Source organism: Neofelis nebulosa, chromosome 12, assembly GCF_028018385.1.
Source record: "Neofelis nebulosa isolate mNeoNeb1 chromosome 12, mNeoNeb1.pri, whole genome shotgun sequence".
In the NCBI taxonomy this organism is placed as follows: domain Eukaryota; kingdom Metazoa; phylum Chordata; class Mammalia; order Carnivora; family Felidae; genus Neofelis; species Neofelis nebulosa.
Window position 1 is genome coordinate 21,139,216 of NC_080793.1, and position 24,433 is coordinate 21,163,648.

At 53.7% G+C, this 24,433-nt stretch overlaps 1 protein-coding gene and 1 long non-coding RNA gene across 6 annotated transcripts in view; one reads left to right on the top strand and one right to left on the bottom strand.

Moving 5' to 3' along the window:
• RGS3 (regulator of G protein signaling 3) overlaps positions 1-24,433 on the bottom strand; it is a 141,113-nt gene that overhangs the window by 73,423 nt on the left and 43,257 nt on the right. For 3 of the 5 annotated variants that reach the window (XM_058694424.1, XM_058694425.1, XM_058694427.1), the window contains 9 exons: positions 21,984-22,044; positions 20,721-20,811; positions 20,029-20,084; positions 12,643-12,724; positions 11,705-11,810; positions 10,615-10,966; positions 9,707-9,746; positions 3,951-4,147; positions 1,112-1,195 (listed from right to left, as the gene is read on the bottom strand). In XM_058694424.1, coding sequence (XP_058550407.1) covers positions 1,112-1,195; positions 3,951-4,147; positions 9,707-9,746; positions 10,615-10,966; positions 11,705-11,810; positions 12,643-12,724; positions 20,029-20,084; positions 20,721-20,811; positions 21,984-22,044 — 1,069 coding nt within the window. Of the gene's footprint in view, positions 1-1,111; positions 1,196-3,950; positions 4,148-9,706; positions 9,747-10,614; positions 10,967-11,704; positions 11,811-12,642; positions 12,725-17,250; positions 19,675-20,028; positions 20,085-20,720; positions 20,812-21,983; positions 22,045-24,433 lie in introns of those variants that run through there. The other 2 variants (XM_058694426.1, XM_058694435.1) reach the window with 2 other exon arrangements.
• Positions 206-9,180, top strand: LOC131491467 (uncharacterized). Its single transcript, XR_009251470.1, has 2 exons — positions 206-713; positions 7,673-9,180. It is a non-coding gene; the product is annotated as an uncharacterized LOC131491467 (long non-coding RNA).

Sequence of the window (24,433 nt, forward strand, 5' to 3'; positions counted from 1 at the left end):
AAGTCTTACTCTCTCACACGCAATTCAGAAGATAGGCAAAGGTTCCTAAGGAAGGTCCCCATGAGGAAGCTCAAAGCCCGTGTGGGAGAAATAAGCATGCGGTCTCCCCAGGGAGTTCCCGTGAAAAAGAAAACGCTCATTTGGAACATATGAGTTCTGGTCCTCTTGTTGAACACATACACACACACACACACACACAAGCAGCCTCCTGCTTAGCCACAATTACACATAATGTCCCAGAATGCCAGAATGCTGAGGTTGAACGGGCCCTTAGAGACCAGCCAACCACAGCTGCCTCTAATACACACACCCTCACTGTTCAGATGAGGGCACGGAGGGAGGACGGAGAAGTCACAAGCCAGCCAGCAGCAGAACAGGAGCTGGCTATATGCTTTCTACCTCCTCCAAGTTTCCTGATCATTCTACCACCCCAAGCTGTCACTCAGCTCAGCCAAGCCCCACTGCCGGCCTGATGAACAGCAAGCCCCAGGTAGTCCAGTCAGATTCCAGGGCTCCAACTTCTGTGCCACACAGACTTCACAGGACTGAGCCGGCTCTGGGGATTGTGTCGGGGAGGGAGATTCCCCCAGTTAGAGATAAGCAGAGGCCAGCTCCCAGGAAGAATGGCATGATCTCCACACCCAGGCCTCGGCTGGCAAAGCTGGAGCCCAGAGGATTTGGGATTTGGGTTAGTACGGACCCAGAAAACCTGAGTAAGTGATGCTCCTTCAAAAATCCTCTTTGGCTAACAGCTCTAATCTTCTTACCTACAAAGTCATTCATCACAGCTGGGGTGAACTGCCATCTCTCCTGCTCCTTGGGGGAAGTTGGCATAAACAATGGGATGTCTTGAGGGGCTGGAAAACTTTCTAACCATCAAAGATGAACCAGACAGCTTTGAGAGGTAGTGAGTTCCCCATCGCTGGAGATGTACAAGCAAAAGCTGGGCAGCCATTCGGTAAGGAGGGGGATGGAAGGGGAGGAGGGTGGAAGACTTCAGGATTTTTCTATCCTGAGACTGTACAATTCTAAGACCACCAGGAAGAGAAAAGTTAGGGGCCTGGAGGATGCCGGTGAAACCCCACCTGGGAAACATGTGTGTGAGGCTTACCTCCACAGCCTTGTTCCTCCCCTCGTACAGCAGCAGCTCCTCAGACAACAGGAGTGTCCGGGCAGGGTTACAGAGATCTAAAGGCTGAAAACAATGTGGGCAGTTCAGAGAAGTCCAATGGAGATGGGGTGTGGGGAGAGGCAGCTTGCCAGAGCCAGCCACAGAGAACCCTCTCAACTGACAACGAGAAACCTCCAGCCTCCCCCCACCCTGGGAGCCCAGACGCCCCCTCATACACAGGTGGAAACAGAAAGACAGATGCTCTTGTCCTGAGCGGAACTGGTGCTGCCACCCTCCCCACCAAGCCTCACTGTAAGAGCCACACTGTGGCAGGAAGTCCGACCACATGTTTAAGCCCTCGCAATCCTTCCCCCAGCTCCCTGACTACACTGGGCTCCAGGGCCCTGCCAGGCCCCACTCTCCTCCATCTGTCCCGTTCAGGCCTCATGGGAAAGTCCCTGCTGCCAGGCCCAGGCTCTCAGGACACCTTCCTGAGAGCCTCATGCCAGATTTGGTCACTTAAGTCCCTTCAGAGCCAGGCCAGTCCCTGCTTGAGTTAACAGACTCCTTTGCAGCCATCAGTCCCCAGGGACCAATTTCCACCCAGAATTCCTACCCACCCCAGCATCCTGCCTCATACCCACTGAGGAGCCCTTTGCCCAGCCCAGAGAAACCTCCCTAAGATCTGGATTACCCAGCAGGACTTATTCTCTGTGAATGTATATTTATAACGTGGCTTCCGGGTTACCTGAACCAAGCAAGGTGATGGAAGAAAGATAATGGGACAAATGTCATCTATACACAACAACCTGGATGGATCTCACAAGGAACGTGAGGCAGAAGAAGCAAGGCCCCAGAAGAGGCCAAACAAAACATGTGACCTGGGAAAGTACACGTAGATGGTAAAAGGAAGGGAAAGCCAGGAAATGACTAGTGTGGAGTCAGGCACTACGATCAGGAAGAGACATGTGCAGCCTCTGCAGTGGCAGCAACGGCCTATAGCTGTCCCTTCGTGGACACCTGCTTTGCAATTATTCGTTACTATACTGGTTCACGCGTTGGCTTGTATACTTTACAATTTAAAAGTTGTTATAATGTTTTGAAAACGAATTTTAAATTTTTTAACAAAGATCTTAAAATGAAAGTGAAAAAGAATCCCTGTGGATGCCAAGACCTTGGTGGTTCCATCCTGAGAAAGAGAAAAAACAAAAAGAAAAGGCAGGAGTCATCTGGGGAGAGGTAGGTCACCTGCCACTGATGTGGTGCATCCTGACAAAGTGTGAGTTCTAACGTCCACTGGACAGTGACAGTTCCGGAATGGGATGCCAGGGAGACCAGAGAAGGAAGGCATGGTCAGAAATGAGGCCCTTGGGGTGGGAGGGTTGGGGCGCCTGGGTGGTTCAGTCAGTTGGGCATCCGATTCTTGATTTCAGCTCAGGTCATGATCCCACGGTCATGGGATGGAGCCCGCATTGGGGTCCGTGCTGAGCCTGGAGCCTGCTTGAGATTTTATCTCCCTCTACCGCTCCCCTGCTCTCACTCTCTCTCTCTCTCTCTCTCTCCCTCTCCAAAAAAACAAAAACAAAAATGAAAAAGAAGCCCTTGGGTCTATGTCATCTCTATGTTGCTGATGAAGAGGACCAACTAACACAATCTTTCTAGAAAGCAATTTGTCAATATATATAAAGAGTCTTTAAAATGTTTATGACCCATGACCCTGTCATTTCACTTCTAAAGATCTCTTCCACGGAAAATAATCCGAGGGGCAGGTCACAGGCAAGGACTTTCATCACAGAGTTGTTTACAATAGCAAAGGAAGTAAACGGAAGAATATCCAAGTAGAGAACCAGTTAAAGACAGGGGCGCCTGGGTGGCGCAGTCGGTTAAGCGTCCGACTTCAGCCAGGTCACGATCTCGCGGTCCGTGAGTTCGAGCCCCGCGTCGGGCTCTGGGCTGATGGCTCTGGGCTGATGGCTCGGAGCCTGGAGCCTGTTTCCGATTCTGTGTCTCCCTCTCTCTCTGCCCCTCCCCCGTTCATGCTCTGTCTCTCTCTGTCCCAAAAAAATAAATAAAAAACGTTGAGAACCAGTTAAAGACAGATGGTATGGCCAGAGAATAGAATAGTGTGCAATCACCTCAAAAGAAAGGCTCAGAGAGAATTTAGTGATGTGGGAAATGTCTGTGCTACAATTTTCATTTAAAAAAGGCAGAAGGATAGAAAAATGTGCAATGAGATCGGTTTAGCTTTCTTTCTGAAACGTGTATATGCACACACAGAAGACACCTAGATGTTCACACTGCTGGTGTCTGGGTGGTGGAAGACACGAAGGTTTGGAAATGGGGAGGAAGAGAAGGAAGAAGCAGAGGGAGAAGCAGGAGAGGGGAGATGTAAATGAATCTTGGGCCACCAGCGAATCCTGGAATCCTGGCCAGGCACGTTTGTGAAGACCGAGGAGGCCAGACAAGATGCCAGACCTCAAGGCTCTCCCTTGGCCAGTTCCAAACAATGAACCACTGGATGAGCCAGAAAGCAGAAGCCTCAGCAAATAGGCCCGTGACAATGCAACAAATAGCTGGAGTGTGCCTGTCCTGGCCCCAGAGAAAGGGAAAGTCAGGAAAGGGAGCAGGGAGAAAATCCTCCTGGTGCTCAGCTTCCCTGCCCCCACCCTCCTGGAGACCTCTGCCCCCTCAGTATAACCCCTAGAATCCTGAGCACCTGCACTCTTCTTTCCCCAAAGGGGACCCTCCTGGAACGAGGCACCATCCCCGAACCCTGGGGCGAAGGACCCTCCTCTTTCTCATCTCCTGAGGGAGCCCATGGGGCCAGCTACCAGCTCACCTGAACAAAGACCGGGAACACCAGGACCTTGGGGGCCAGGGTGACATAGGTGCCATAGCTTGAGTGTGGGGTGTGCGGCCTCATGACCGGGCAGTTCTGGTAGTTCCCATGGCCCTTCATGGTCTGCACTGTCTTCATCAGCCGGGACTTCTTCCCCAGGCCTGTGTAGGACTTCCCTTTACTGGGACCACCTGATTCTGTGGAACAGAAATGGGGGACCATGAGCCATTTCCACGCAAAGCCATCCCTGCATCACCTGCAAAGACATCCTTTCCGCAGACACGGGGAACACAGACTCAGCCAGTCCATCACCATTTACTGAGCATATGCTACATGCAGGGCCCTATGCAAGGTACTGGGAACAGAGCGGGGCCTCAGAAGGGCCTCAGGCCTCAAGGAGTTCCCTCACACTCCAATGGGAGTTACACATAAACAAGCGACTCCAGGACTCAGATGGAGCTGGCAACCACCAGCTAGGCTAGGGGCACCGTCCAGTGTCCAGAATCCGAATCAGACTTACCAGCTTGGCCTCATACTTTTCAAAATTGGGAAACCTCTGGGGCGCCTGGCTGGCGCAGTCGGTTAAGCGTCCGACTTCAGCCAGATCACGATCTCGCGGTCCGTGAGTTCGAGCCCCGCGTCAGGCTCTGGGCTGATGGCTTGGAGCCTGGAGCCTGTTTCTGATTCTGTGTCTCCCTCTCTCTCTGCCCCTCCCCCGTTCATGCTCTGTCTCTCTCTGTCCCAAAAATAAATTTAAAAAAAACGTTGAAAAAAAAAAATTTTTTTTTAAAAAAATTGGGAAACCTCTCCTATTTGAAAAATCAGACGAGCTGACCTCACCAGGCCCACGGTCCCACGTAGAAGCATCCGTCAGTTGGACTGCCCTGTGTGTCAGATGCGCGCTCTCCCTGCCACCACCATTCCCACAGCTCCCTAGACATGCCCAGCACAGCTCACCTGTTACATCGCCCCCCAGGTCCCTCGGACAAAGGGACTGGAGGTCCAGTGGTAACCTGGGCTTCCCCAGGCTGTATGGGAGCCTTCTCTCTATTAGCCACGGGGGCGGGGACGGCCTGGCTCACGTAAGTCAGTCTATAATGAGCGGTGCACCTGCTGCCCCAGGTCTCGGGAAAGAGCGCCAGCTCTGAAGCCACATGGCTGTGCCCAGACCCTTTTCCTCTCTGCTTACTAGCTTGGTGACCTTTAGCCACTCACTTCCCCCACCCTTAGAGACTTGCTTTCCTCCGCTGCAATAATATTACCAAGTTCAATGGGTTGCTGTGAGCATTCAATGAGATGCTCCAAGTAAAGCATCCACAATGATGCCTGGAACCCGGTAAGTGCACCAGAAAAGTTAGCTGCTAACTTATTGTGGCTCTTGCTGTTGTGGTTCCTCCACTTGGAAAAGCAAGTCAATCAGGTGCCCCACAGGCTGAAAATCCTAGGCTTCACTGCAGCCAGAAGATACTATGGCTGGCCACCAACTCACCATTATTCTAATCAGGAAAAGGAGAGAGAGAAGGAAGCACCTTCAGGGAAGAGAGCAGAAGGCTGCCCAGCAGGGGACACTGCTGGACATACACCCCCAACAGAGCAAGCAGTAGCAAGCAGGTCTTTCTCGTGCCCTGTCCACCGGGCGGAGGCGCAAAGCACAGAGTAGCTAAAAAGTCAGGGATTCTTAGGTGTGAGCAGGTAGGAAGCCAACTTCAGATCCTCCTGCTCTGCATACACCTGGGCCCCCTCCGAGGGGCTCCTGCTGCCTGGTGGGCAACTGACCTGGATGCCTGGCCCATGTCCCAGGACCCAGGTCCCTTTCCACCACTCCCCTGTCCTGGCAGCCAGGGGGCAAACAGGTGGTCTGACCCCAGCTACCTCTGGGGGAAGTTCCCCACCAACGCGAGGTCCATGGCCTCAAAGGAAAAAACTCAGTTCGGAAGATTTCACACTTATTTCCTCCGCCCACCGCATGCCCCTTCTCCCCGAGCAGGGTGAGAAAAACAAGTCAGCTCCCCCATCACAAGTGACCACCCATCACAGCCATAACTTGGGGGCAGGACTCAAACCATAATAACTTAAACCACTTCCTGCCTCTTTGAGGAGTGGCTTAGAGAAGAGTAGAAAGGGTGGGGGAAGGGGACAGATGCATGGAACTAGTTAGCTAGCTCCTACTCTGATCTGGCCATGGACCTCAGCCCCAGGGGGGGTCTGTGCCCTTTGCTGAAAGAGCCCATCCTGGGTCTCAAGAACTGCACTGGATTTGAGCTGGTCGAGAAACTTGAACTTGAGCCCTGGCTCCCCCAGACTCTGGCTGTGCAACCCTGAACAGTTTCCTTCCTCCTCTCAGCTAGAGTTTTCTCCTCTGTTAAGTGGGGCTGGTGGGGGGCTCTCACGACAGGCCTGAAGGGAAAGGGCTTCATGAACGGTACCAGAGTGGGGTGCACAGGGGATTATCACAAACCCAAGCCGACAGATAATAAACGCATCAGGGCTGGTGTTAGGACAGGGCTGCTGGGTCTCAAACCATACTGTGAATGAGGTCACAGGGTCAATCTGAAACTAGACACTCTATCTGAACATGACCAAGCCTAGACCAGAGATGGCAAAACCACACAAGGCTGACAAGTGAGGGACTGGGGCAAAACAGACCAAAATTAAAGGGTACCATTTGCTGATGCCAAAATCTGGGCCCTGAAGGTCCAGTCTCAGGCTTGTACAAGAATCTATGTCTTCCCTTCCCTAGCCCAGCTGCACACACAGGGTCGTCACAGCACCTTCGCCTTGGGCCTACAGAGCCAAAAATAAGCCGTGTGACATGCCTCTGCCTTCAGGTAGGAAAAGTCTGCTTAGCCCCATTTTATAGACCAGGCAACTGAGCCCTGGAGTGGTTGGGTGACTTTCCAGGGACATCTGGCCAGTTTATGGTACAAAGCAAGATCAATTCAACCTATGCAACAGTCATGCCTGGGAGCCCCATCTCCACACACCCTGGATCACCTGTGATAAATGGGCATGGCTCTCCAAAAAGGATTCTCTAAACTATCTTTTTTAAAAAAACAGTCCAGTTTGCAACGGAGCTGCTGAGCTCTGCAAAGTCAACCCCCTTGACTTCCCACCTGCTACCTCTTAACATCCTCTGGTCCAAGCCCCGACATCGCCCCTTTTTGCTAGGACACCTGCTTCACTGACCAAACACAGTAAGTACTCGGCTTTGCTCTGGCTTCCGAGGCGAGCCCTGGCAGCCATCCCACTCTGGCAGTAGAGAATCTGAGGCTGGGCCCCTTCGAAGGGCAGGGGACAATGCTGAGGGCCCCAGCGGCCCTGGGGAACATGCCAGCTACAAGCAGCAAGTGCCCTGGGCCTCGGAATGGTACCAGATCCCGTTCAACTCTGGACGGCTCCATCCTGCCCCACGAAAGGAGCCTGGGCAGCCCAACCAGAGGAGGAAGCACAAGTCGGTACCGCGGTGACAGCCCCAGCCTCTGGAGAACCCCAAGTGTGTTTAAGGAAAGGTTCAGTTTCACCCCTTCCTCTGAAATCCGGGACTTGGGGCCATGAAGACTTGATGGTTGACAAAGAGAAAAGATGTTCTTGTATACCCAAAAAAACTATCGTCATGGAGAATAAATGAAGGAAGGTCAATTCTTAATACAACGCGTTCAAAAAGCCACCGTTGTTATTAACACCGTCATCATGTCCTTACTTGTCCCTCTCTCTCTCCACAGCTTTGATGACCGGGCCCTTCTTGGTTCACTAAATCTGTGGATACGGGTTGGGAGGACACCAAGAGGCATCTCTGAGGCCAAGAAGGAATCACTCCCACACCACCAGCCCACTACTGGCAACACACCCCTCCAGCCCCCTTCCTCTGTGACCAGCCTTTCAGCCCTAGAAGCAACCAGCCAGCGTCATTCTCCTTCACTCAGTCACTCAGCAGAAATTGTACCGAGTACCCGCTGTCTGCCACACCCTGGGTCCGGCACTGGAGACGCAGAGATGGGGCGGCCCAGGCCCTGCCCTTAATGAAGTCACCATTTAGCAGTGACATCTCCACTCTAACCTAATGCGCTGACTAAAAGCTTTTCAAGAACTCAGTGTTGAATCACTATCCGACTCCTCTCCAGAAGGAACGCAGATTCATTTCCAACAGACCAGGCCTACCCACCCGAATGGCCTACCCTGGAGAGAATGAAGATGCCTTCCATCAGCAGCTCTGGGCCTGATGGGAACCCTTTTCCCTCCCGAAAGGCGCGGGTACTTTTCCAAGAACCTGCTACCAGCCAGCATCGACTTCACGCCGCTGTTGGGGAGGGAGGCAAGGAAGCGAGTTTGCAAGCGGCTGGGAAAAGGCCCCTCTCAAGGAAGGAAGTCAACAGGTATTCCGTAGGTGCTAAAGGGCTCAAGCATAGGACCACCAGGCAAGGCTGGTCATAGCTTTCCAGACACCAGCTGGACTCCAGTCAGCTGGACCCTGGCAGGCACGTAGGCACATTCCCTATAGGAGCGCCCAGTCAGCTGCGGCACCAAGACTGGTATCTCCCTTCCTGGGAGAAGGACCTGGGTTTTTTGTGTTTTTTTAAGTTTATTTATTTATTTTGAGAGGTGGGGGAGGGGCTGTGACAGGGGGAGACAGAATCCCAAGCAGGTTCCTCGCAGTCAGCGCAGAGCCCAATGCAGGGCTCGAACTCACAGACTGTGAGATGGTGACCTGAGCCAAAATCAAGAGTCGGTCACGTATCCAACAGAGCCAACCAGGCACCCTGAGAAGACCCTGGTTTTGAGCTCAGCTTCTTTCCCTGGATCTTAAAAAATAGGGACGGGGGTGGGACGGCGCCTGGGTGGCTCAGTCAGTTGAGCATCCGACTTCGACTCAGGTCATGATCTCGTGGTTTGTGGGTTCGAGTCCCACGTCGAGCTTTGTGCTGACAGTGCGGAGCCTGCTTGGGATTCTCTCCCTCTCTCTCCGCCTCTCCTCCACTCATGCTTTCTCTCCCTCTCTCAAAATAAATAAACTTTAAAAAAAGATAGGGTCAGGGGTGCCTGGGTGGCTCAGTGGGTTAAGCGTCGGAGTTCGGCTCAGGCCATGATCTCACGGCTTATGAGTTCAAGCCCCGCGTCGGGCTCTGTGCTGACAGCTCAGAGCCTGGAGCCTCTTCAGATTCTGTGTCTTTCTCTCTCTCTCTGCCCCTCCCCTGCTCACACTCTGTCTCTCTCTGTCTCTCAAAAATAAATAAAAACATTGAAAAAAAAATTTTTTAAAGATAGGGTCAGATTCAAAGGCCAAAAGAGAAGAACCTATCGAGTTCCAAGACAGCCATCTTCTGCATAGCCTCTCTCAGTGGGCAGACAACTGCCCCTCCCGACAACCCTCTGAGGTGGAAATCATCAGCCCCATTTTATAGATGAAGAATCCGAGGCTCACTGAGGGAATATGAATTGCTCACGGCCACACAGCTCTGATTTGAGCCCTCCCTGCCCCACTTCCGTGCAGGCCCGACCACGGTGCCTGTGGCACCTAACATATATTGGTTGCTCAGTAAAAGTGAGTGAATCCCAGTTGAATGCACTATCTCCTGGGCTGCTGTGGGAAGATCCCGTCTTCGTTCTCAGCTGAGGCTCCAAGGATGAAAGACACTGGTTCAGCGAGGGAGGGCGGGCGTGGGGAGGAAAGACGGTCTGTGTCAGTATGCTGGGGATCTTACAACTGGCCTCACATCTCCCTGGGGCTGGGAGGGCACAGCAGCAGAGGACAGACCCACCTTCGGGGATGGCATCCTCCTGGTACAGAGGCCGCAGCAGCTGCAAAGGAAGGCAGAAGAATCGCATCAGCTTGGCTCCAGGAACGGGGAGGGCCAACCAGGCGGGCTGCTCACCCACCGCCTGGGGATAGGAAAGGAGGAAAAACAGCGGCCAGGCTAAGGAGCACAGGGAGGTGCTTGGAGGGATCAGAGAATCCAGAATCTTCTAGAATGTTAGGGTTGAACAAGGTTTTAGCTTTCATCCAGTATAACCCCTAGGCTGAGTCCCCAGCTTTCTGGATGGCGGCTGGTTCCGAAGTGCCTTCCAGGGAACACCGGCACTGCAGGACCCTAAGAGGCCTGCCGTACGGCTGTACCAGCAGGGGAATTCCGAAAATGCTGGGTTAAACCGTCCTCTACTGCAGGATACCCTCAGAGCCTCGAGTAACCTACTCCATCCACATGGGGAATCTTGTCCAGAAGAGGAGGAGAGTTTGGGTTAGTCCTCAAACTTATTTGACCTCAGACACTTCTTTCCCAGAGTATCTCACGGGATTAATGTTTTGGGGCATGAACTCCGGCACCCCATCATGCCATCGGGCAGTGTCTGCTTTCACACCTCCCCTGACAGGGGGTCACCCCTATCACAGCAGCCTATCCCCCTGTAGAAAAAGCCCAGACTGGCAGAAAGCTCTTCCTTCTTTTGAGGTGAAATCTTCCACCCTATGACATCCCCTGGCCCTGGATCTGTGCCCGGAGGCCACAAAGACCCATTGCTCTCTTTCCCCCGGAACAGCCCTGGGGCAGCCAGAGTTAACACACACCCTGCCTCCTCACTGGCACTCCCAGCCCCTTGCAGGCTCCTCCCTGCATGCTCTTGTGCGAGGCCAGCGCACGCCCATCACCTTCTCCGAACCCGCTGTCCATACCTGGCTCCCAGGGTTCAGTGGGGCCAGGATGATGTAGTTGGGGTCAGTGGAGGCGGTGGCACGGGACAGTGCAGGCAGGGTGTGCTGGCCCCCGCGCTTGGCCACCTCTGTGTAGCGTTCCCAGCCACCGAGTAGTAGCCCATCTGAACTGTCGCACACCAGGTGACAGCTGTGGCGCTGCTCAGGCCGTGCCTGGGCCCCGTGGGTGCAGTTCTTCTCCCGCTTATTGGGGGGCGACTGGAGGTCGTGCGTCGACTTGCAGGAGGCCCGCCGCAGGACCCCGCCGTCTGGCCCTGGCTTGACCTGGGGGACCATGCGCCACACGAGCAGGATGATCTCACTGGGGCAGCTCCTAGAGTTGGCAGGGGGAGGGGTCACACAGAGAAGTTGAGTTGAGGGTAGGGTCTAAAGGGCAGAGAAGAAGGGTGGGGGAGGGGGAGAGAAGCCCCGGCGGTCAGGCAGGAAGGGAGGTAAGAGGCCACCTCAAGCAGAGACAGCGAAGGGGTCCCTTAGGTCAACTCTAGTTGACTGGCAGTGGCTGAGAAGGACCCTGAGGCCATGGCCAGGTGAAACGAGAGTACCAAACTCAACCAGTGATGTGGGTCATGGGCAAAGTATAAGCAAGGGAGGAGCCAGCAAGCCACCTACGTGCCACCCCGTCTACAGTCATTCTAGAAACAAACGTAAAATGGGTCATGAGAGTTTTACCCCAGCGGGTCCAAATGTAGGGGACCCAAACACTCCAAAGAATAATTTCTCAAGTGCGCAAGTGAAACATTCCCAACATCTACACGTCCTTTAGAAACAACGGGAAAATAACGAGCTGAAGTAGAAAGTGACGCCCTGGAGCCGCGCCGTGAGCCACAGAGTCAGTTTGAGAGCTTCTTCCCCGCTATTTGCTCCGGGATCCAAAACTGCTCCGACCCTGAACCTTCCATTTTCGGGCCAAGAAACCCATCCCCTGAGGAGCAAAGTGAATTGCTCACAGCTGCGAGGAGGAGGGGGCGGGAGCCGCCTTGTGCCCAGGGCAGGGGGTTTGGGGAGGTGTGCCATCAGCCCGAGGCCCAGAGCTGCCCACCGCCCCTGTCACCGGATCTCATGCGCCAGCTCCACGCATTTCCAGTGCTCCACAGGCCTCTCGTTCAGCTGTAGCACGGTGTCCAGCTGCTGCAGCCCTGCCCGCTCTGCCGGACCCCCTGCACGGACAAAGAAAAGCCACCTGAGGGCTCCCGAAGCCCTGACACACCAATGACACGACCCATGAGATGACCTAGAGTCATGGCCCCCGCGGCGGCCTCAACAAGTCTGGCCCTCTCTGTTTCCTCATCTGCGAAATGCAGGGCCAACCTCAGTGGCTCGCGGGGGCCTCGGAGGGAGGCACCCGTTCGCCCTCACGTCTTCTCTGCCTGCTCACTCCTCGGCCCGTCCACCCTTCCAGCCAGGCCCCCACCTCGCTCTCACTCTCGCTCTCGCTCTCACTCCCCAAGGGTTCCCCCCCTCCTCCCCCGAGAACCCTTCCTTGTTGCCAGGCTCAGACACTTCATTCATTCTTTAACACCATTCCCTGAGTGCCCGCCTTGTGCCGGTCCCCATGCAGGCACGGGGGGGACACACCCCGATCCCCAAGCCCTGGCTTCCCCTCTGTGAAAAATAGGGAGAGCATGCCTATTTTTAGTGCTAATCAGGCTTGGAATAGGATAAAGTACCGATTCCAAATAAAGTCCATAAATGACTCTCATTTTCCCATGCAGCCCTTACTGAAAATGTAGGTTTAGTTCCTGTTTAACATGACTGGGAAACAAAATATAAAAAACCTATTTTCATTTTGATAAAAAAAAAAAAAAATTGTGAATCTATTTTCATAGACCTCAGTTTCATGTGTGGACATTTAAAAATAGTATTCTTTGGTTTTGAAAAACGAGGACACTGCTCCAGGTTGGGGCTCCCCTTTGAACTCTCGCATCTTGTTTGCAAAGCCAGGTGCGTGGTGAGGGGAGCGGGACCGGCATCACCCAGCCGCTCACTTACCAGAATCCACAGCCTGGACTCGAACCGGAGAGTCACAGCAGATGGTGAAGCCAAAGCCGTCCTTCCCCCTCGGGATGGTGATCTAGGACACAGCCCCGCCCAGTTACTCCCAGAAGCCACAAGGCTGCTGCCTCTGCTCCAGGGTCGAGAAGCCCACAGGCCCTACCCCAGAGCCACCCTCCTCTCCAAGGGAGCTGGAGCCAAGAAGGAGGCTGGCCAGCTCTTGCCGTTCCTATCTTGGCCCAGGCGGCTTGAGCACTGGTTTGTGGGCCAAGCAGGAAGGCTGGGAACTCAGGAGGTAAAGCCAGGCTGACCCAGCAGGGCCTAGGATGGACAGAGCCTTGGAAGTGCAAACCTCACCTTCCTCAGACCCCACAGACACACGGTCCAGTCCTTTACCAAAGAGCCCACTGGACCTGCACATCTCCACCTCGGTCCCTTCCTTCTTCCTCCCCACCACCCGCCCCCCCTCCCCCCGGGGATTCACAGAGCATCTGTCCAGGGCTGGCCCTGTGCGGAAGGCCCAGAAACAAAGCCCACCTGGTTGCTACTCTCCCACGGCACAGGGGAGGGAAGAGAGGGACACATGTACTCACAACCTCCGGCCAAGGGTCAGGGGACAAGTGCAAGGGTTCTCAGGGAAGTCCATTGCCGGGGCCTCAAGGCATCCAGTGAGGGCTCCCAGGTGAGGGGGCAGGCAAGGGCACAGACGGGCCTCCTGAGTGAACCTGAACTAGCCACTGACCTCACTGTGCCTGCTGCATGGCAGATCCACAACCCTACTTTCAGAAGTCCCAGGAAGGGGCCCTACCACCTGGATCTTTTATTTTTTTCAAGTTTATTTATTTAGAGAGAGACAGAGAACACTAGTTGGGGAGAGGGGCAGAGAGACAGGGACAGAGAAGCCCAAGCAGCCTCCACACTGTCAGCACAGAGCCTGATGCAGGGCTCAAACTCACAGAGCATGAGAGCACGACCTGAGCCGAAACCAAGAGTCGGACATTTAACCAATGGAGCGACCCAGGCTCCCCAATCCCCTTTTTAAAAAGTAGGCTCCACACCCAATATGGGGCTTGAACTCACGACCCTGAGATCAAGGGTCAGACGCTCTGCTGCCAACCAGGCAGCCCTCGGATCTCTTTCCAAAGCAACACAAAATTATCAAGCTCCTGATGCATGCCGGGTTCTGCTGAGGTATCAAGGCATGGGGGGGCCGGTCTTTGGGTCCTAGAGGGTGACAAGAATATGCAGATCTCTCCAAAACGAAGGACACAACATGCACCAGAGCCGAGTATGAGGACAGAGCTGGGAACAGTTCTTTGTGCTTGGCTTTGGACGGCAGGCTCAGTGCAAGGCAGGCTCGGTGTGCGGTAGGAACTCAGCAAGTGCTTAGTGAGGACAGCCCAGCACTGTCCCACCAGCAGCAGGAAACTGTCGGGGTGCAGTGCTGTCTGCTAGCCGGTTCAATTCAGCCTTGCTCCCCTTCTGCATACTGCCAGTTAGACTTTGGGTGGGGTACGGACAGCCCAGACCTTGCCTCCCCAAAGAGCAACTCCAGGCTGCTCTGAGCAGGTTTATGAAAGCTACAGACCTAAGAGGGTCAAAGTCAGAAAGGGGTTGAGCGGGGCCCCAAGAGACTCCCTGGGAGAAGTGGACATGGAGGGGGCCCTGGTGAGGCACAAGGGGGGCAGGTCGAGAAAGAAGCCAGCTCAACAAGCTGGAAAAGGTCGAGGGCCAGTGGCCTTGTCAGGACACTCGTGTCTCCTTCCTTTAGGGGTTGTCTCTTCAAGGCTGGGCACCTGGCATTCACCTGCCAGCTGTCCCGAAGGCCAGGCATGAGGAAGGGGAGGGCCGGGGGACCCAGGGTGACCAAGGCCCTTGGAGGCTGTCAGGGAGGCCCCTGAGGCTCTGCTTCCCACCAGCCCTGGGCCTGGATTCAAAGCGAGTTTGTAAAACAGGAAATCTGACAGACAAGGGGAAGGGGGAGGGGGCAGGAAAATACCCTGTTCCCATAAGAATTCTGGGAAAACACGCAGCTAAGACAGGAAGAGAAAAAAAATGGAAAGAAAGAAAGAAAAACAAACCGTAGAGTGAGTGTGAAAAGCCCAGGCTGGGCTGAGGGAAGATGTCAGGAGCCTGATCCACTCCATGTGACTCACAAGGACTTCAGGGGGCCTCTCAATCCATCCTCAGCCCAAGCAGAAGCTGGGATTACAAAGTCTTTCTAGACCTTTCCCAGTCCTACCCCAGCAAGGACCACAGTCCTCTTGCCTGGGATGACAGCTCTGCAAACAGGTCCTAACACCCATGGGCTCAATGCGAACAGTTTGGGAACTGGCCCCAGAGCTGAATCTGGAGAGAAGGCGTGTGCTCCCACAAAACAGCCTCCCCCTCCCACACCCTGGGCCCCTCCAGGCAGGACTATGGGCTGAACCCCCTGGGCCTTCCTAGACACCAGCCTAAGAAGAACCAGCCCAGGAAAGTCTAAGCCAGCTGGGGGCTGGGAAGGAAAGGGAAAGGGAAAGGGTGCCAGGAAGCAAGCTCCCCTCCGGGCTCAGTGTGACAAGGGGGACCGCACAAAGGAGGCAGAATTATGCTCTGTCCATCATGAGCCCTGGGGACAGTACCCAGGGAACCTGATCATCACTGCAGCCCTGAGGAGTACTCGGGGCTGGTTTTAGCATGCCCATGGCACAGAGAAGGAAGCTGAAGCTGCAAGTAGCCCTGCTCTCAGTCCTCCTCTGTGACCTGGGGCCTAAGGATCAGGAGGTGAGGGGAGCAGTTCCTGGCAGAGGCCATCCTTCCTGGAGGTGGTTCTTGCTCTTTCCTGTCCAAGGCAGGGACCGTCACTGCTCCCGGCTCTCACCCAGGCTAGCACCTCACCTCTGCCCTCCTGCCTGCTTTCTGATCCCCTGTCACGCCCAGACTTCCACCCGAGTCCCTGACTGCCACTGTTGACTGAACACTTCCTAGATGTCCATCCCAGGCGCTGCACAGGCACTCTGTACACAGCCTTCCATTCGCCTCATAGCACCGTCACTGGATATTACCATCCCAACTCCACTGATAAGGAAACTGAGGCTCAAGAGCTACAGCTAAGGGCACTGTAGAGAGCTGGGGCGCCTGGGTGGTTCAGTCCATTAGCCATCTGACTCTCCATTTCAGCTCAGGTCATGAGCTCACAGTTTGTGAGTTTGAGTCCTGCATCAGGCTCTGTGCTATTGGTGCAGAGCCTGCTTGGGATTCTCTCCCCCTCTCTCTCTGTGCTCTCTCTCTCTCTCTCTCTCTCTCTCAAAATAAATAAACTTTTTAAAAACTTAAAAAAAAAAAAAAAAGAAAAAGAAAAAAAAGAGGACAGGGCTGAGTTTGAGCCAGGTCTAGCAAAAAGCTGGTGCCCAAATACTGTGCTGGCTCCTAGTATAGGATCTGTCTCGAACTTCAGTCCCAGAGCCCCAGGCCCCACCCATATCCATGCCTGGCCCTACTCTAACAGCCAGCGGGCTTCAGTCTTCTGCGCCATATCCCAAGGTGACCAAAAACTTCTCAACCTTCCATCCAGCGCCCTCTGCCCTACCACCCTGCACCCAGCTGCTGGTGTCATAGGGGCTGTTCTGCCAGACTCTGGGAGGGCAGGCCAGGCCCTGAGGCCTGGAGAGCACAGCAGGAAGAACAGATGGGTCCCAGGGTCCAAGCCGAGGTGCAGGAGGCCCCTCTGGGCATCTCCCTAGGACCTGAGGCTGCCTGTCTGCAGGACTCAGGACCCACATTGCAGTCTGGTCATTACAATACACAGAGGGATTTTTCTATACCTTTAAAATCAGAACCATTCCTGAACTCCCCTCAGTTTGGACATTCCCAAAATCTGGACATCCTTTGCCTTCACCCTCCCTGTCCCCATTCCTTGTTTATAAGAAAAAGGGCCCCACGCAGCTCCAGAAGAGCCTTGAAGCTAAGGGATCGTCACTCCCACTCTGCCCCGCATCCAAGACAGGAGGCTGAGAGGCCAAGCCTTCTCAGTGAGGATGGGCTGGAGTCTGAGGACTCCGGAACCACCCCAAGGCATCACACCTACCAGGGAGGAAATCATGTGTGCACACATATACACGGAAACGTCCCATCTCACATAAAAGTGCACACCAACACATGTGAAAACACATAGTCACACACAGACAATGCAGGACAGGCACTCTTGTCCCATCAGAAGTAGGGAAAGTTGGTGAAAGTGTAAAGTTAGCAAAAACACAAAACCCAACTGCTCAGCCATTTCCAATCTCAAGCTTGGGAGGCCTTTTTTTTTTTTTTTTTTTTTTTAACCCACACTGCCCCCAGATAAAAATAACAGAAAATCAACTAGATAATCTCACCAAGGACACCACACATCTGTGGTTAGGATGATACAGAGCTGGCCCTGGTCTGCCCCTAGAGAGGGGGTAAAGGGTGGATCTTGGGGCCAGCTCCTACCTCTATCCTCCCCCTAGACTGAAATTAACCTGCAATGAGCAGAAAGAAACAAGGAAGGACTTGCAGGGAGAGAAGTCCTGCTCAGGTGAGTCCCCATCCTCGACCCCCAATGACACCCTATGCGCCCCCAAGGGGCTAAGAACCCACCTGGCGGTAGCGACGCTCCGAGCACACCTTGCAGAGCCCATTGAACCGGTTCATGGCTGCGGGTCCTGTCTCAGCTGCCGCCCCATGAAATCCCAGCTCTCCCCCCAGCAGTGGGAGTCCACACTGCGCCCAGTCAGCCTGGCATGACCGCCCTGGGAAGCCCGCCCCGCAGAAGAATGGCAGGAAATCACCTCTCACCTCCCCAAGCCCTGTCTGTGCTGTGTGCCTCTGCACGATAAGCCCGAAGGCTTCCTGAAACCTCAGAATGACAAGGAAGAGGGAGAGTTTTATATTAAAATTCCTGTCAACTAGTTAGTATTCCCCCCGGCCCCCGGCGGGGAGAGGGCGCCTTTGTTCTGGCTGCATTCTCCGCCATGGGCCACTTTGTGATTCCAATGTTCTCACAAACACCCCTGGCTGGACGAGAACCCAGGCAGAAAACACGGCCCGCTCTATAACAACGCCACCTCCCCCTGCAAATCCCAGGGTCCCGGGTAGCAAATCCAGAGGATTAACACAATCTAAAGAATCCAAGGATGCCTTAGGGGGTTGCACTCACAGACAGCCCATCTCAAAACAGAGAACACGAAACATGTGGAGTCTGAGGAACAGCCTGCCATTCAGAAGCTGCTTAAAAGTCAGTTTCCTCGGCTTTAAGGATCTGACGACATGTAGACCATAAAGGCAAATCAGGAAGGGAGTTCCAATCACTAGATGATCTGGCTTCCTCGTTTTGCCCATCGAGAAGCTGAGGACTGTGGTGGTTAAGGTCACGCAGCAGGGTGCGGTGGAGCTGGCCCCCAGTCTTGTTCCCTGCCTTGTAGAGCAGTACCTGGTGAGCCCCGCGCCCCTTACACCACCTCACCGTCTCTGGGGAAACCCACCCCGCCACTCATGTCCTTGACGCCAGAGAGTGTCCATTGGTACAGCCCAGCTTTGGCTGTCGTGACAGTGGGCAGATCACCCAGGTTTCTGGACCTCTATCTCCTCCCCATGTGTACAAAGGGAGAGTTGAGCAGATGACCTCTGGGGGGCTCTCCCTCAGCCCAACCAAGCTTCTGACGACCGCCCCCACTGTGCTGAGTCCTGTGGACATCTCCCAGTGTACAAGCCCGGGAAAATCAAATGGGCCTCAGAACAACGTCCCCACAGGTCAGGGTCTGGGTGCAGATCCAGAATGAAGCCACCTAGAAACGTGCAGTGTTGATGCCCGTGTCTGTGTCATTCCTACAAACCACCAGGAAGGCTCTCTGGTCACTGCCTTCTCTGTGCTGGGCAGGTACAGAGAAAGGGAGAGAGGTCTTTGCAGCTCCTACACTGAAGCTAGAAGGTTTAAACTCCTAGCGAAGCCACAGAATATAGTAACCAGCAAATGGTTTTAATACCGTGCTGTCCGATGTGTTAGTGACAGGACACATGTGCCAGGTAAATCTGAATTAAAGTTAAATAAAATGAAAAATTCAGGTCCTCGGTCACCTTAGCCACTCTTCAAGAGGCTAGTGGCTACCATGTTGGACCGTGCCGTTCTAGATTATATGCTCCATGAGGGCAAGCACCTTTGACTTGCACACAGCTGTACCCCAGCACCCGGCACAGGGTCTAGCCCGTGAGAATGTTCAATAGACAATGCATGAATGAACGAATGGGGGAATGAATTGAGCAAATGAAAGGGAAGATGTTTTGTAGAATATCATGCACCTACATGTAACATGTTATCGGGGAAAACAGCACCATCATATCTTCCCGGTAGGCCACATGAAGCAGCAGTGTGGCACAGTGTATTTAGAGGCAGCCAGGCCTTGCTTCAGGTCCTGCCTCCATCACTAGCTGGCTGTGTGGCCGTGGAGAGGGACCTAACATCTCTGAGCCTTCCATCTGTGAGATGGGGAGGCGACGACCATCACAGAGGTGGCAGTGAGGATTAAATTAGATAACAACAGCATCTGGCACAGAGCGGCTTCTCAGTCACTGGGAGTTTGTTTCTCCCTCTCTCGGCTGTTAGGGAAAACCATGGTCCCCTGCCATGTTCTGCAAGAGATGGAATGAATTTGGAGGAATTCACCAAAATCCCTATGTGAAGGTTTCTCTCTAGATTCACAGCCTTATGGAGTAAGGACCCACTGGTCTCAGGTCAGACTCATGGCTGCTCGCTGACATCAAGCAGGCCTAAGCAGAGGGTGATTTGGCCACGGTGCCAGGGGAACCGAGCTGTCTGAGAGTTCTGGGGGGAAAGGGGACGCTCGGATTTAAGAGACTGAAAGCTGGTAAGATCCAGACTCAGCCATCTCCAGGGGCCCGGGCCTGGCTCTCCCCCAACTACTGCCCCAAGCAAGAGTAACCTGAGAAAAGCACAAGAAATAATCACTTAAAAATGCATGCCTTGGGGCGCCTGGGTGGCTCAGTCGGTTAAGCGGCTGACTTCGGCTCAGGTCATGATCTCGCGGTCCGTGAGTTCGAGCCCCCCCGTCGGGCTCTGTGCTGACAGCTCAGAGCCTGGAGCCTGTTTCAGATTCTGTGTCTCCCTCTCTCTGACCTTCCCCCATTCATGCTCTGTCTCTCTCTGTCTCATAAATAAATAAATGTTAAAATAAAATAATAAAAATAAATAAATAAAAATGCATGTCATGTGAATTTCCAAGCTCCAAGTGAACCTGAGTGTCAGGCACCAAAGGCGGTCCTAATAGGGGTCTCCTGGGCCAAGGGACAGACCAGGAGAAAGTTAGAGCCCAGGGTGATGCCCAGGCCCTGTCAGTCCTACCCAGGCGTGTCCCCACCTACCTTGAGTTTCTCCTCGCTCTCAGTGTCCCCATATCCTGGAATTCTCTGCAGCGGGCCTGGAAGATGACAGAGAAGAGTTGGAAAGTTCCTCCTGGCACATAAGGGCCCCATTCCAGAGACCACCCAGAGGACAAGCCAGAGTGTCAGGCCCACAGGGCTATCCGAGTCACTGCTGGCCTCCAGGATGTGGGGGTGCCCGAGCTCAGGCTAAACAGGGAATCAAGAGCCAGGACTACATGTGAGAAGGAAAGAAGAGAAGGGAACATGAAATCCCGGTCCTGAGCCTCAGGACTCGTGGCAGGGCCCACTTGCCCTGCCTATCAAGGTAGACACACTGAGGCCAGCAAGGCAGCCCATGGGAGAATCCTGAGGAGTCATGCAGAAAGCTCCTGAAACCCAGCCCTCCATAAGCTAGAATGGAGGTTGCTGAACCGCATGGCGTCAGGCCTATAACCCTCTCCCAGGAAGGTCCAACCATATAAATAAAGGTGTTGGAGGCAAGAGGCTGCCTGCAGCCTGCATCATAGCAGGTGTTTGTGAGACCCGGACCCCTGACTTGACTGCAGCCAGGGGTGACAGATGCCACAAAACACCGGGGTGATGCTACTATGCAGGAAGGGAGGGAAGGGAGAAGCCAAGGGGGTGAGTGGAGCAGCGTGTCTGGGCAGAAGCCAAAGGTGGTGTCCATGCACCTCTCAGGGGCCGCAGTCGCCGCCTGGCCACCTTCAGGTGCTTGGTCCGGCCCAAGTGTTCCCCCAGAAGGTAGTACCAGCCGTTGATCTCCTGTCGTGAGAGAAGGCATGACATGCTCAGACAAAGGAGGCAGAAGGCACAGGTCAGGCAGCCACCAACGCCCCTCAAAAAGCAGCAGCTGGAGAGCCTCCCTCAGGAGCAGCGTCTCTGTAGAGACAGACAGTCCGGCGGCCCTGCCCCAAAGGGAGATGCCATGCCTGCACCTCCAGGAAGCCTTCCCTGATGCTCCAGGCAGAGTTGGTCTCCCCTCTGCTGAATTCCCACAGTCTGTCAGCCCTGGAGAACAGTGGTCTATTTGGATGTCTGTCTTCCCACTAGGCTGTGCACAGGCTTTTTGATGTGCCTTGCACTGTGCCTGGTATACAGTAGGAGCCCAATAGATGTTGACGGAACAGAAGGGAGGGAGTGGGGGAGGGACGGAGAGGCCAGAGAGTAGGTGTCCTGAGGCCCCTGAGCGGTCCCATGGAGGGAACATCTTCCCCCAGGAGGGAAGGAAGCCACAGCTGCATCAAGAGAAGATACTTGGCGCCCACATGCAGGATAAAGGTTCCTCAGCCACCTACCCCCAGACTTCACTTCCAGGACACCAAGTGGCAGGGCCACCTGGCAACTCCATGCAGAGGCCACCAGGACATCTCTGGGCATGTGCAAAAGGAGCATGTCTCTCGCCTCCTCAAAAGCCTCCAGTTTGGCGGTAGGGGGAGGCGGTACGGTGCAGAGGCGGATAAGGGACCCACGACCCAGAGGGAGGGTCTCAGGATTCCAGAGAGTCTTCACTCAGCCTAAAGGAAAGCTCCACAGGGGATGTCGCTGCTCACTCCATCCCTGAGCACTTGCTAGACTCAAAAACATGAGACCTGGTAGATCACGTCAGAGGGGGAGAACCACCCGGCCCTCCTCCTCCAGGGCAAGCCCAGCAGTGCTGAACTCCGAGGGAGGGACCTGCCAGCATCCTTCATGGCAGACAACAGACTCAGAGCCCCCTGGAAAGCTTTGGAGCTGCCTGGACAACTGATTTCTGACAAGAAGGAACCAAGAAGGGGACCCAAACCCTTGGTCACTCAGATGATAAAGTGTTGTTATTCAGGTCATGAAGCACACAAGACAGAAGCCCCACCCGAGGGCTTCCAGACCAAGGTCTCTGCCCGTACTAGTCCTGGCCTCCATGGGACAACCTTGCCAGAGGCTTCTCTGGGACCCACCTTGTCCAGAGTCAGGAGCGACTTCACCCCAAAGCTCATGCAGCCGATGAATCCACTCTGTCTGGGAGAACAACAGAGGCTGGAGTCAGCACCTTCTCGAGGGCTCTGTCGGGAGGCCAATTATCAAGTGCAACGTAGGTTTGCCTGATACACTGTGGTTTACAAAGCACTTTTACCAGCATCACCCAATTTGTGCTTTCCAACTTTGTGAGTGAAGCTGGAAAGGGTTTATTCTCTCCACTTCACTGAGGAAAAGGCTGAGGCTCAGAACCAGTCCTCTTCCCAAGGTCACAGAACTAGTTAGTAGTAAAGTCCCGTGGGAAAGCCAGGCATCCTGGATCAGAGAACAGCACTCCCTCCACCAACCACAGAAGCTCAGAGCTACCCATAAGCTTTGGGTCTGTTTTTTTTTTTTCTCCTTTTTTAAAAATATAATTAACATACATATATTAGTTTCAGGTATACAGTATAATGATTCAACAACTCTATACATTTCTCACTGCTCATCAATATAGGGTACTCTTGGGGCACCTGAGTGGCTCAGTCAGTTAAGCATCCGACTTTGGCTCAGGTCATGATCTTACAATTCATGAGTTTGAGCTCTGTGCTGACAGCTCAGAGCCTGGAGCCTGCTTCGGATTTTGTGCCTCCCTCTCTCTCTCTCTGTGCCCCCCCGACTAATGCTCTGTTTCCCCATCTCTCAAAAATGAATAAACATTAAAAACAAAGAAAAAGAAAAAAAGCTGGGGCGCCTGGGTGGCTCAGTTGGTTGAGTGTCCAACTTCAGCCTAGGTCATGATCTCACCATTCCCAAGTTCAAGCCCTGCGTCAGGCTCTGTGCTGACAGCTCAGAGCCTGGAGCCTGTTTTAGATTCTGTGTCTTCCTCTCTCTCTCTCTCTCTCTCTCTCTCTCTGCCCCTCCCCCACTCACACTGTCTCTTTCTCTCAAAAATAAATAAACATTAAAGAAAAATTAAAAAAAAAAAAAAAAAAGCCGTCCTGGGAATCCTGCAGGGCACCCGCCTGTGCCTGCCCCAGTCAAGGACCAGTGGACTAGGTCTCTATAAATACATATTGTTTGCATTCTCCGGAAAGGGTGGCAGCTTACCATCCGACAGTCCTAAGCAAAACAAAACTGGCTTCTTGCAGACAACCAAGTCAAGTGAGGGGCTGGGGCTGCAGACTGCTAGGGACTGATCCTCATAACTGTCACACCTGCCCTGCAGATGCATACTCCACACCTGGCCGTGCCTCACCAGCTCCTGTCACTCTGCTACTCCCCCTGCTCTCTCCCCCTGGCCCCATTTCCTGTGGCCTGGGCTCCACCTGCTTCCCCTCTTCCTTGCCCCCTCCCATCAGACAAGGCCATATTAATAATCTACCCAAAGAGGCCAGTGTGCTCACCCTGGGTCAAGCAACCCTTCCACACCCATCTCGCCAGCCCCCACCATCGGAAACAAACGTGCCTCTCTCCTGGGAAGCGGCCAAGTCAGCATTAAGTGGTGGTGACCGTGGCAGACACTGATCAGAGCTGCCATTCCAGAAAAGCCTTGTCCAGACTTTACCAACGTCCTCACCACCAATTTAATTTTTGTTTGTCAACACATTCAAGAGCAACCCAGCTGGTATCGAGGTGCTCACACTGCCTTGCTACACACTTTCCTTTCACACTGGCTATGGCTGTAACTCTCTGAATCTCCAGGCACAATGCTTTAGCTGTAATACAGGCTGCCTCTCCTCTTGCTCTTCAATAAGTGGAATTTTTATTCCCTGGTGCTTAGAGAATGCTAAATGGTTAATAGCCTCCCATGAGCTTTGCTTCCTGCTAAGGGGCCTCCAATGATTTCATGCTAATTCAGGCCAAGTAAATTGTCACAATTAATGTCCATAAGCAGGAAACTCTAAGTGTTCTTCAATTAGCTACTCCTTTAAGCCTGAAATCTTTGGAGGAAGAAAGACTTCTTTTACATGTAATCTGAGTACACAGCAATATACCAGTCAGCTTATAAACTTGGGAACTAGGTCTCACCCTGGAGACTGCCTGAAAATTTCACCAGCACAAAGTCTCAGGGGCCAAGCCTTGGTTACTTCTGAATGCTAAACCCTGAGCTCAGGCCTGGGTGCACTCAGTGAAGGCCTGACAAATGGATGAATCCATCATGCCCACGGTTGGTTGGCAGGCACTGGGCAAGGAGCCGCAACATTAAGGAAAGAAGACAAACATGCAGGAATTTAAATAGCAACCCAAGACAGCAATACAAAGGCTATAACTAGACAGGGCGAGATGGACAGATGAACAGCGCAGGCAACAAATGCTGAAAGCTTGGGGAGGCAAGAGCTGGTTTAGGGCTGAAATGCAGGAAGAAGGCCTGAAAAGTTAAGCCAAAGAGAGTAAGAAGAAAAGCACCTCAGGCAGAGGGAACAGCCAGCACAAAGGCTCAGAGATAAAG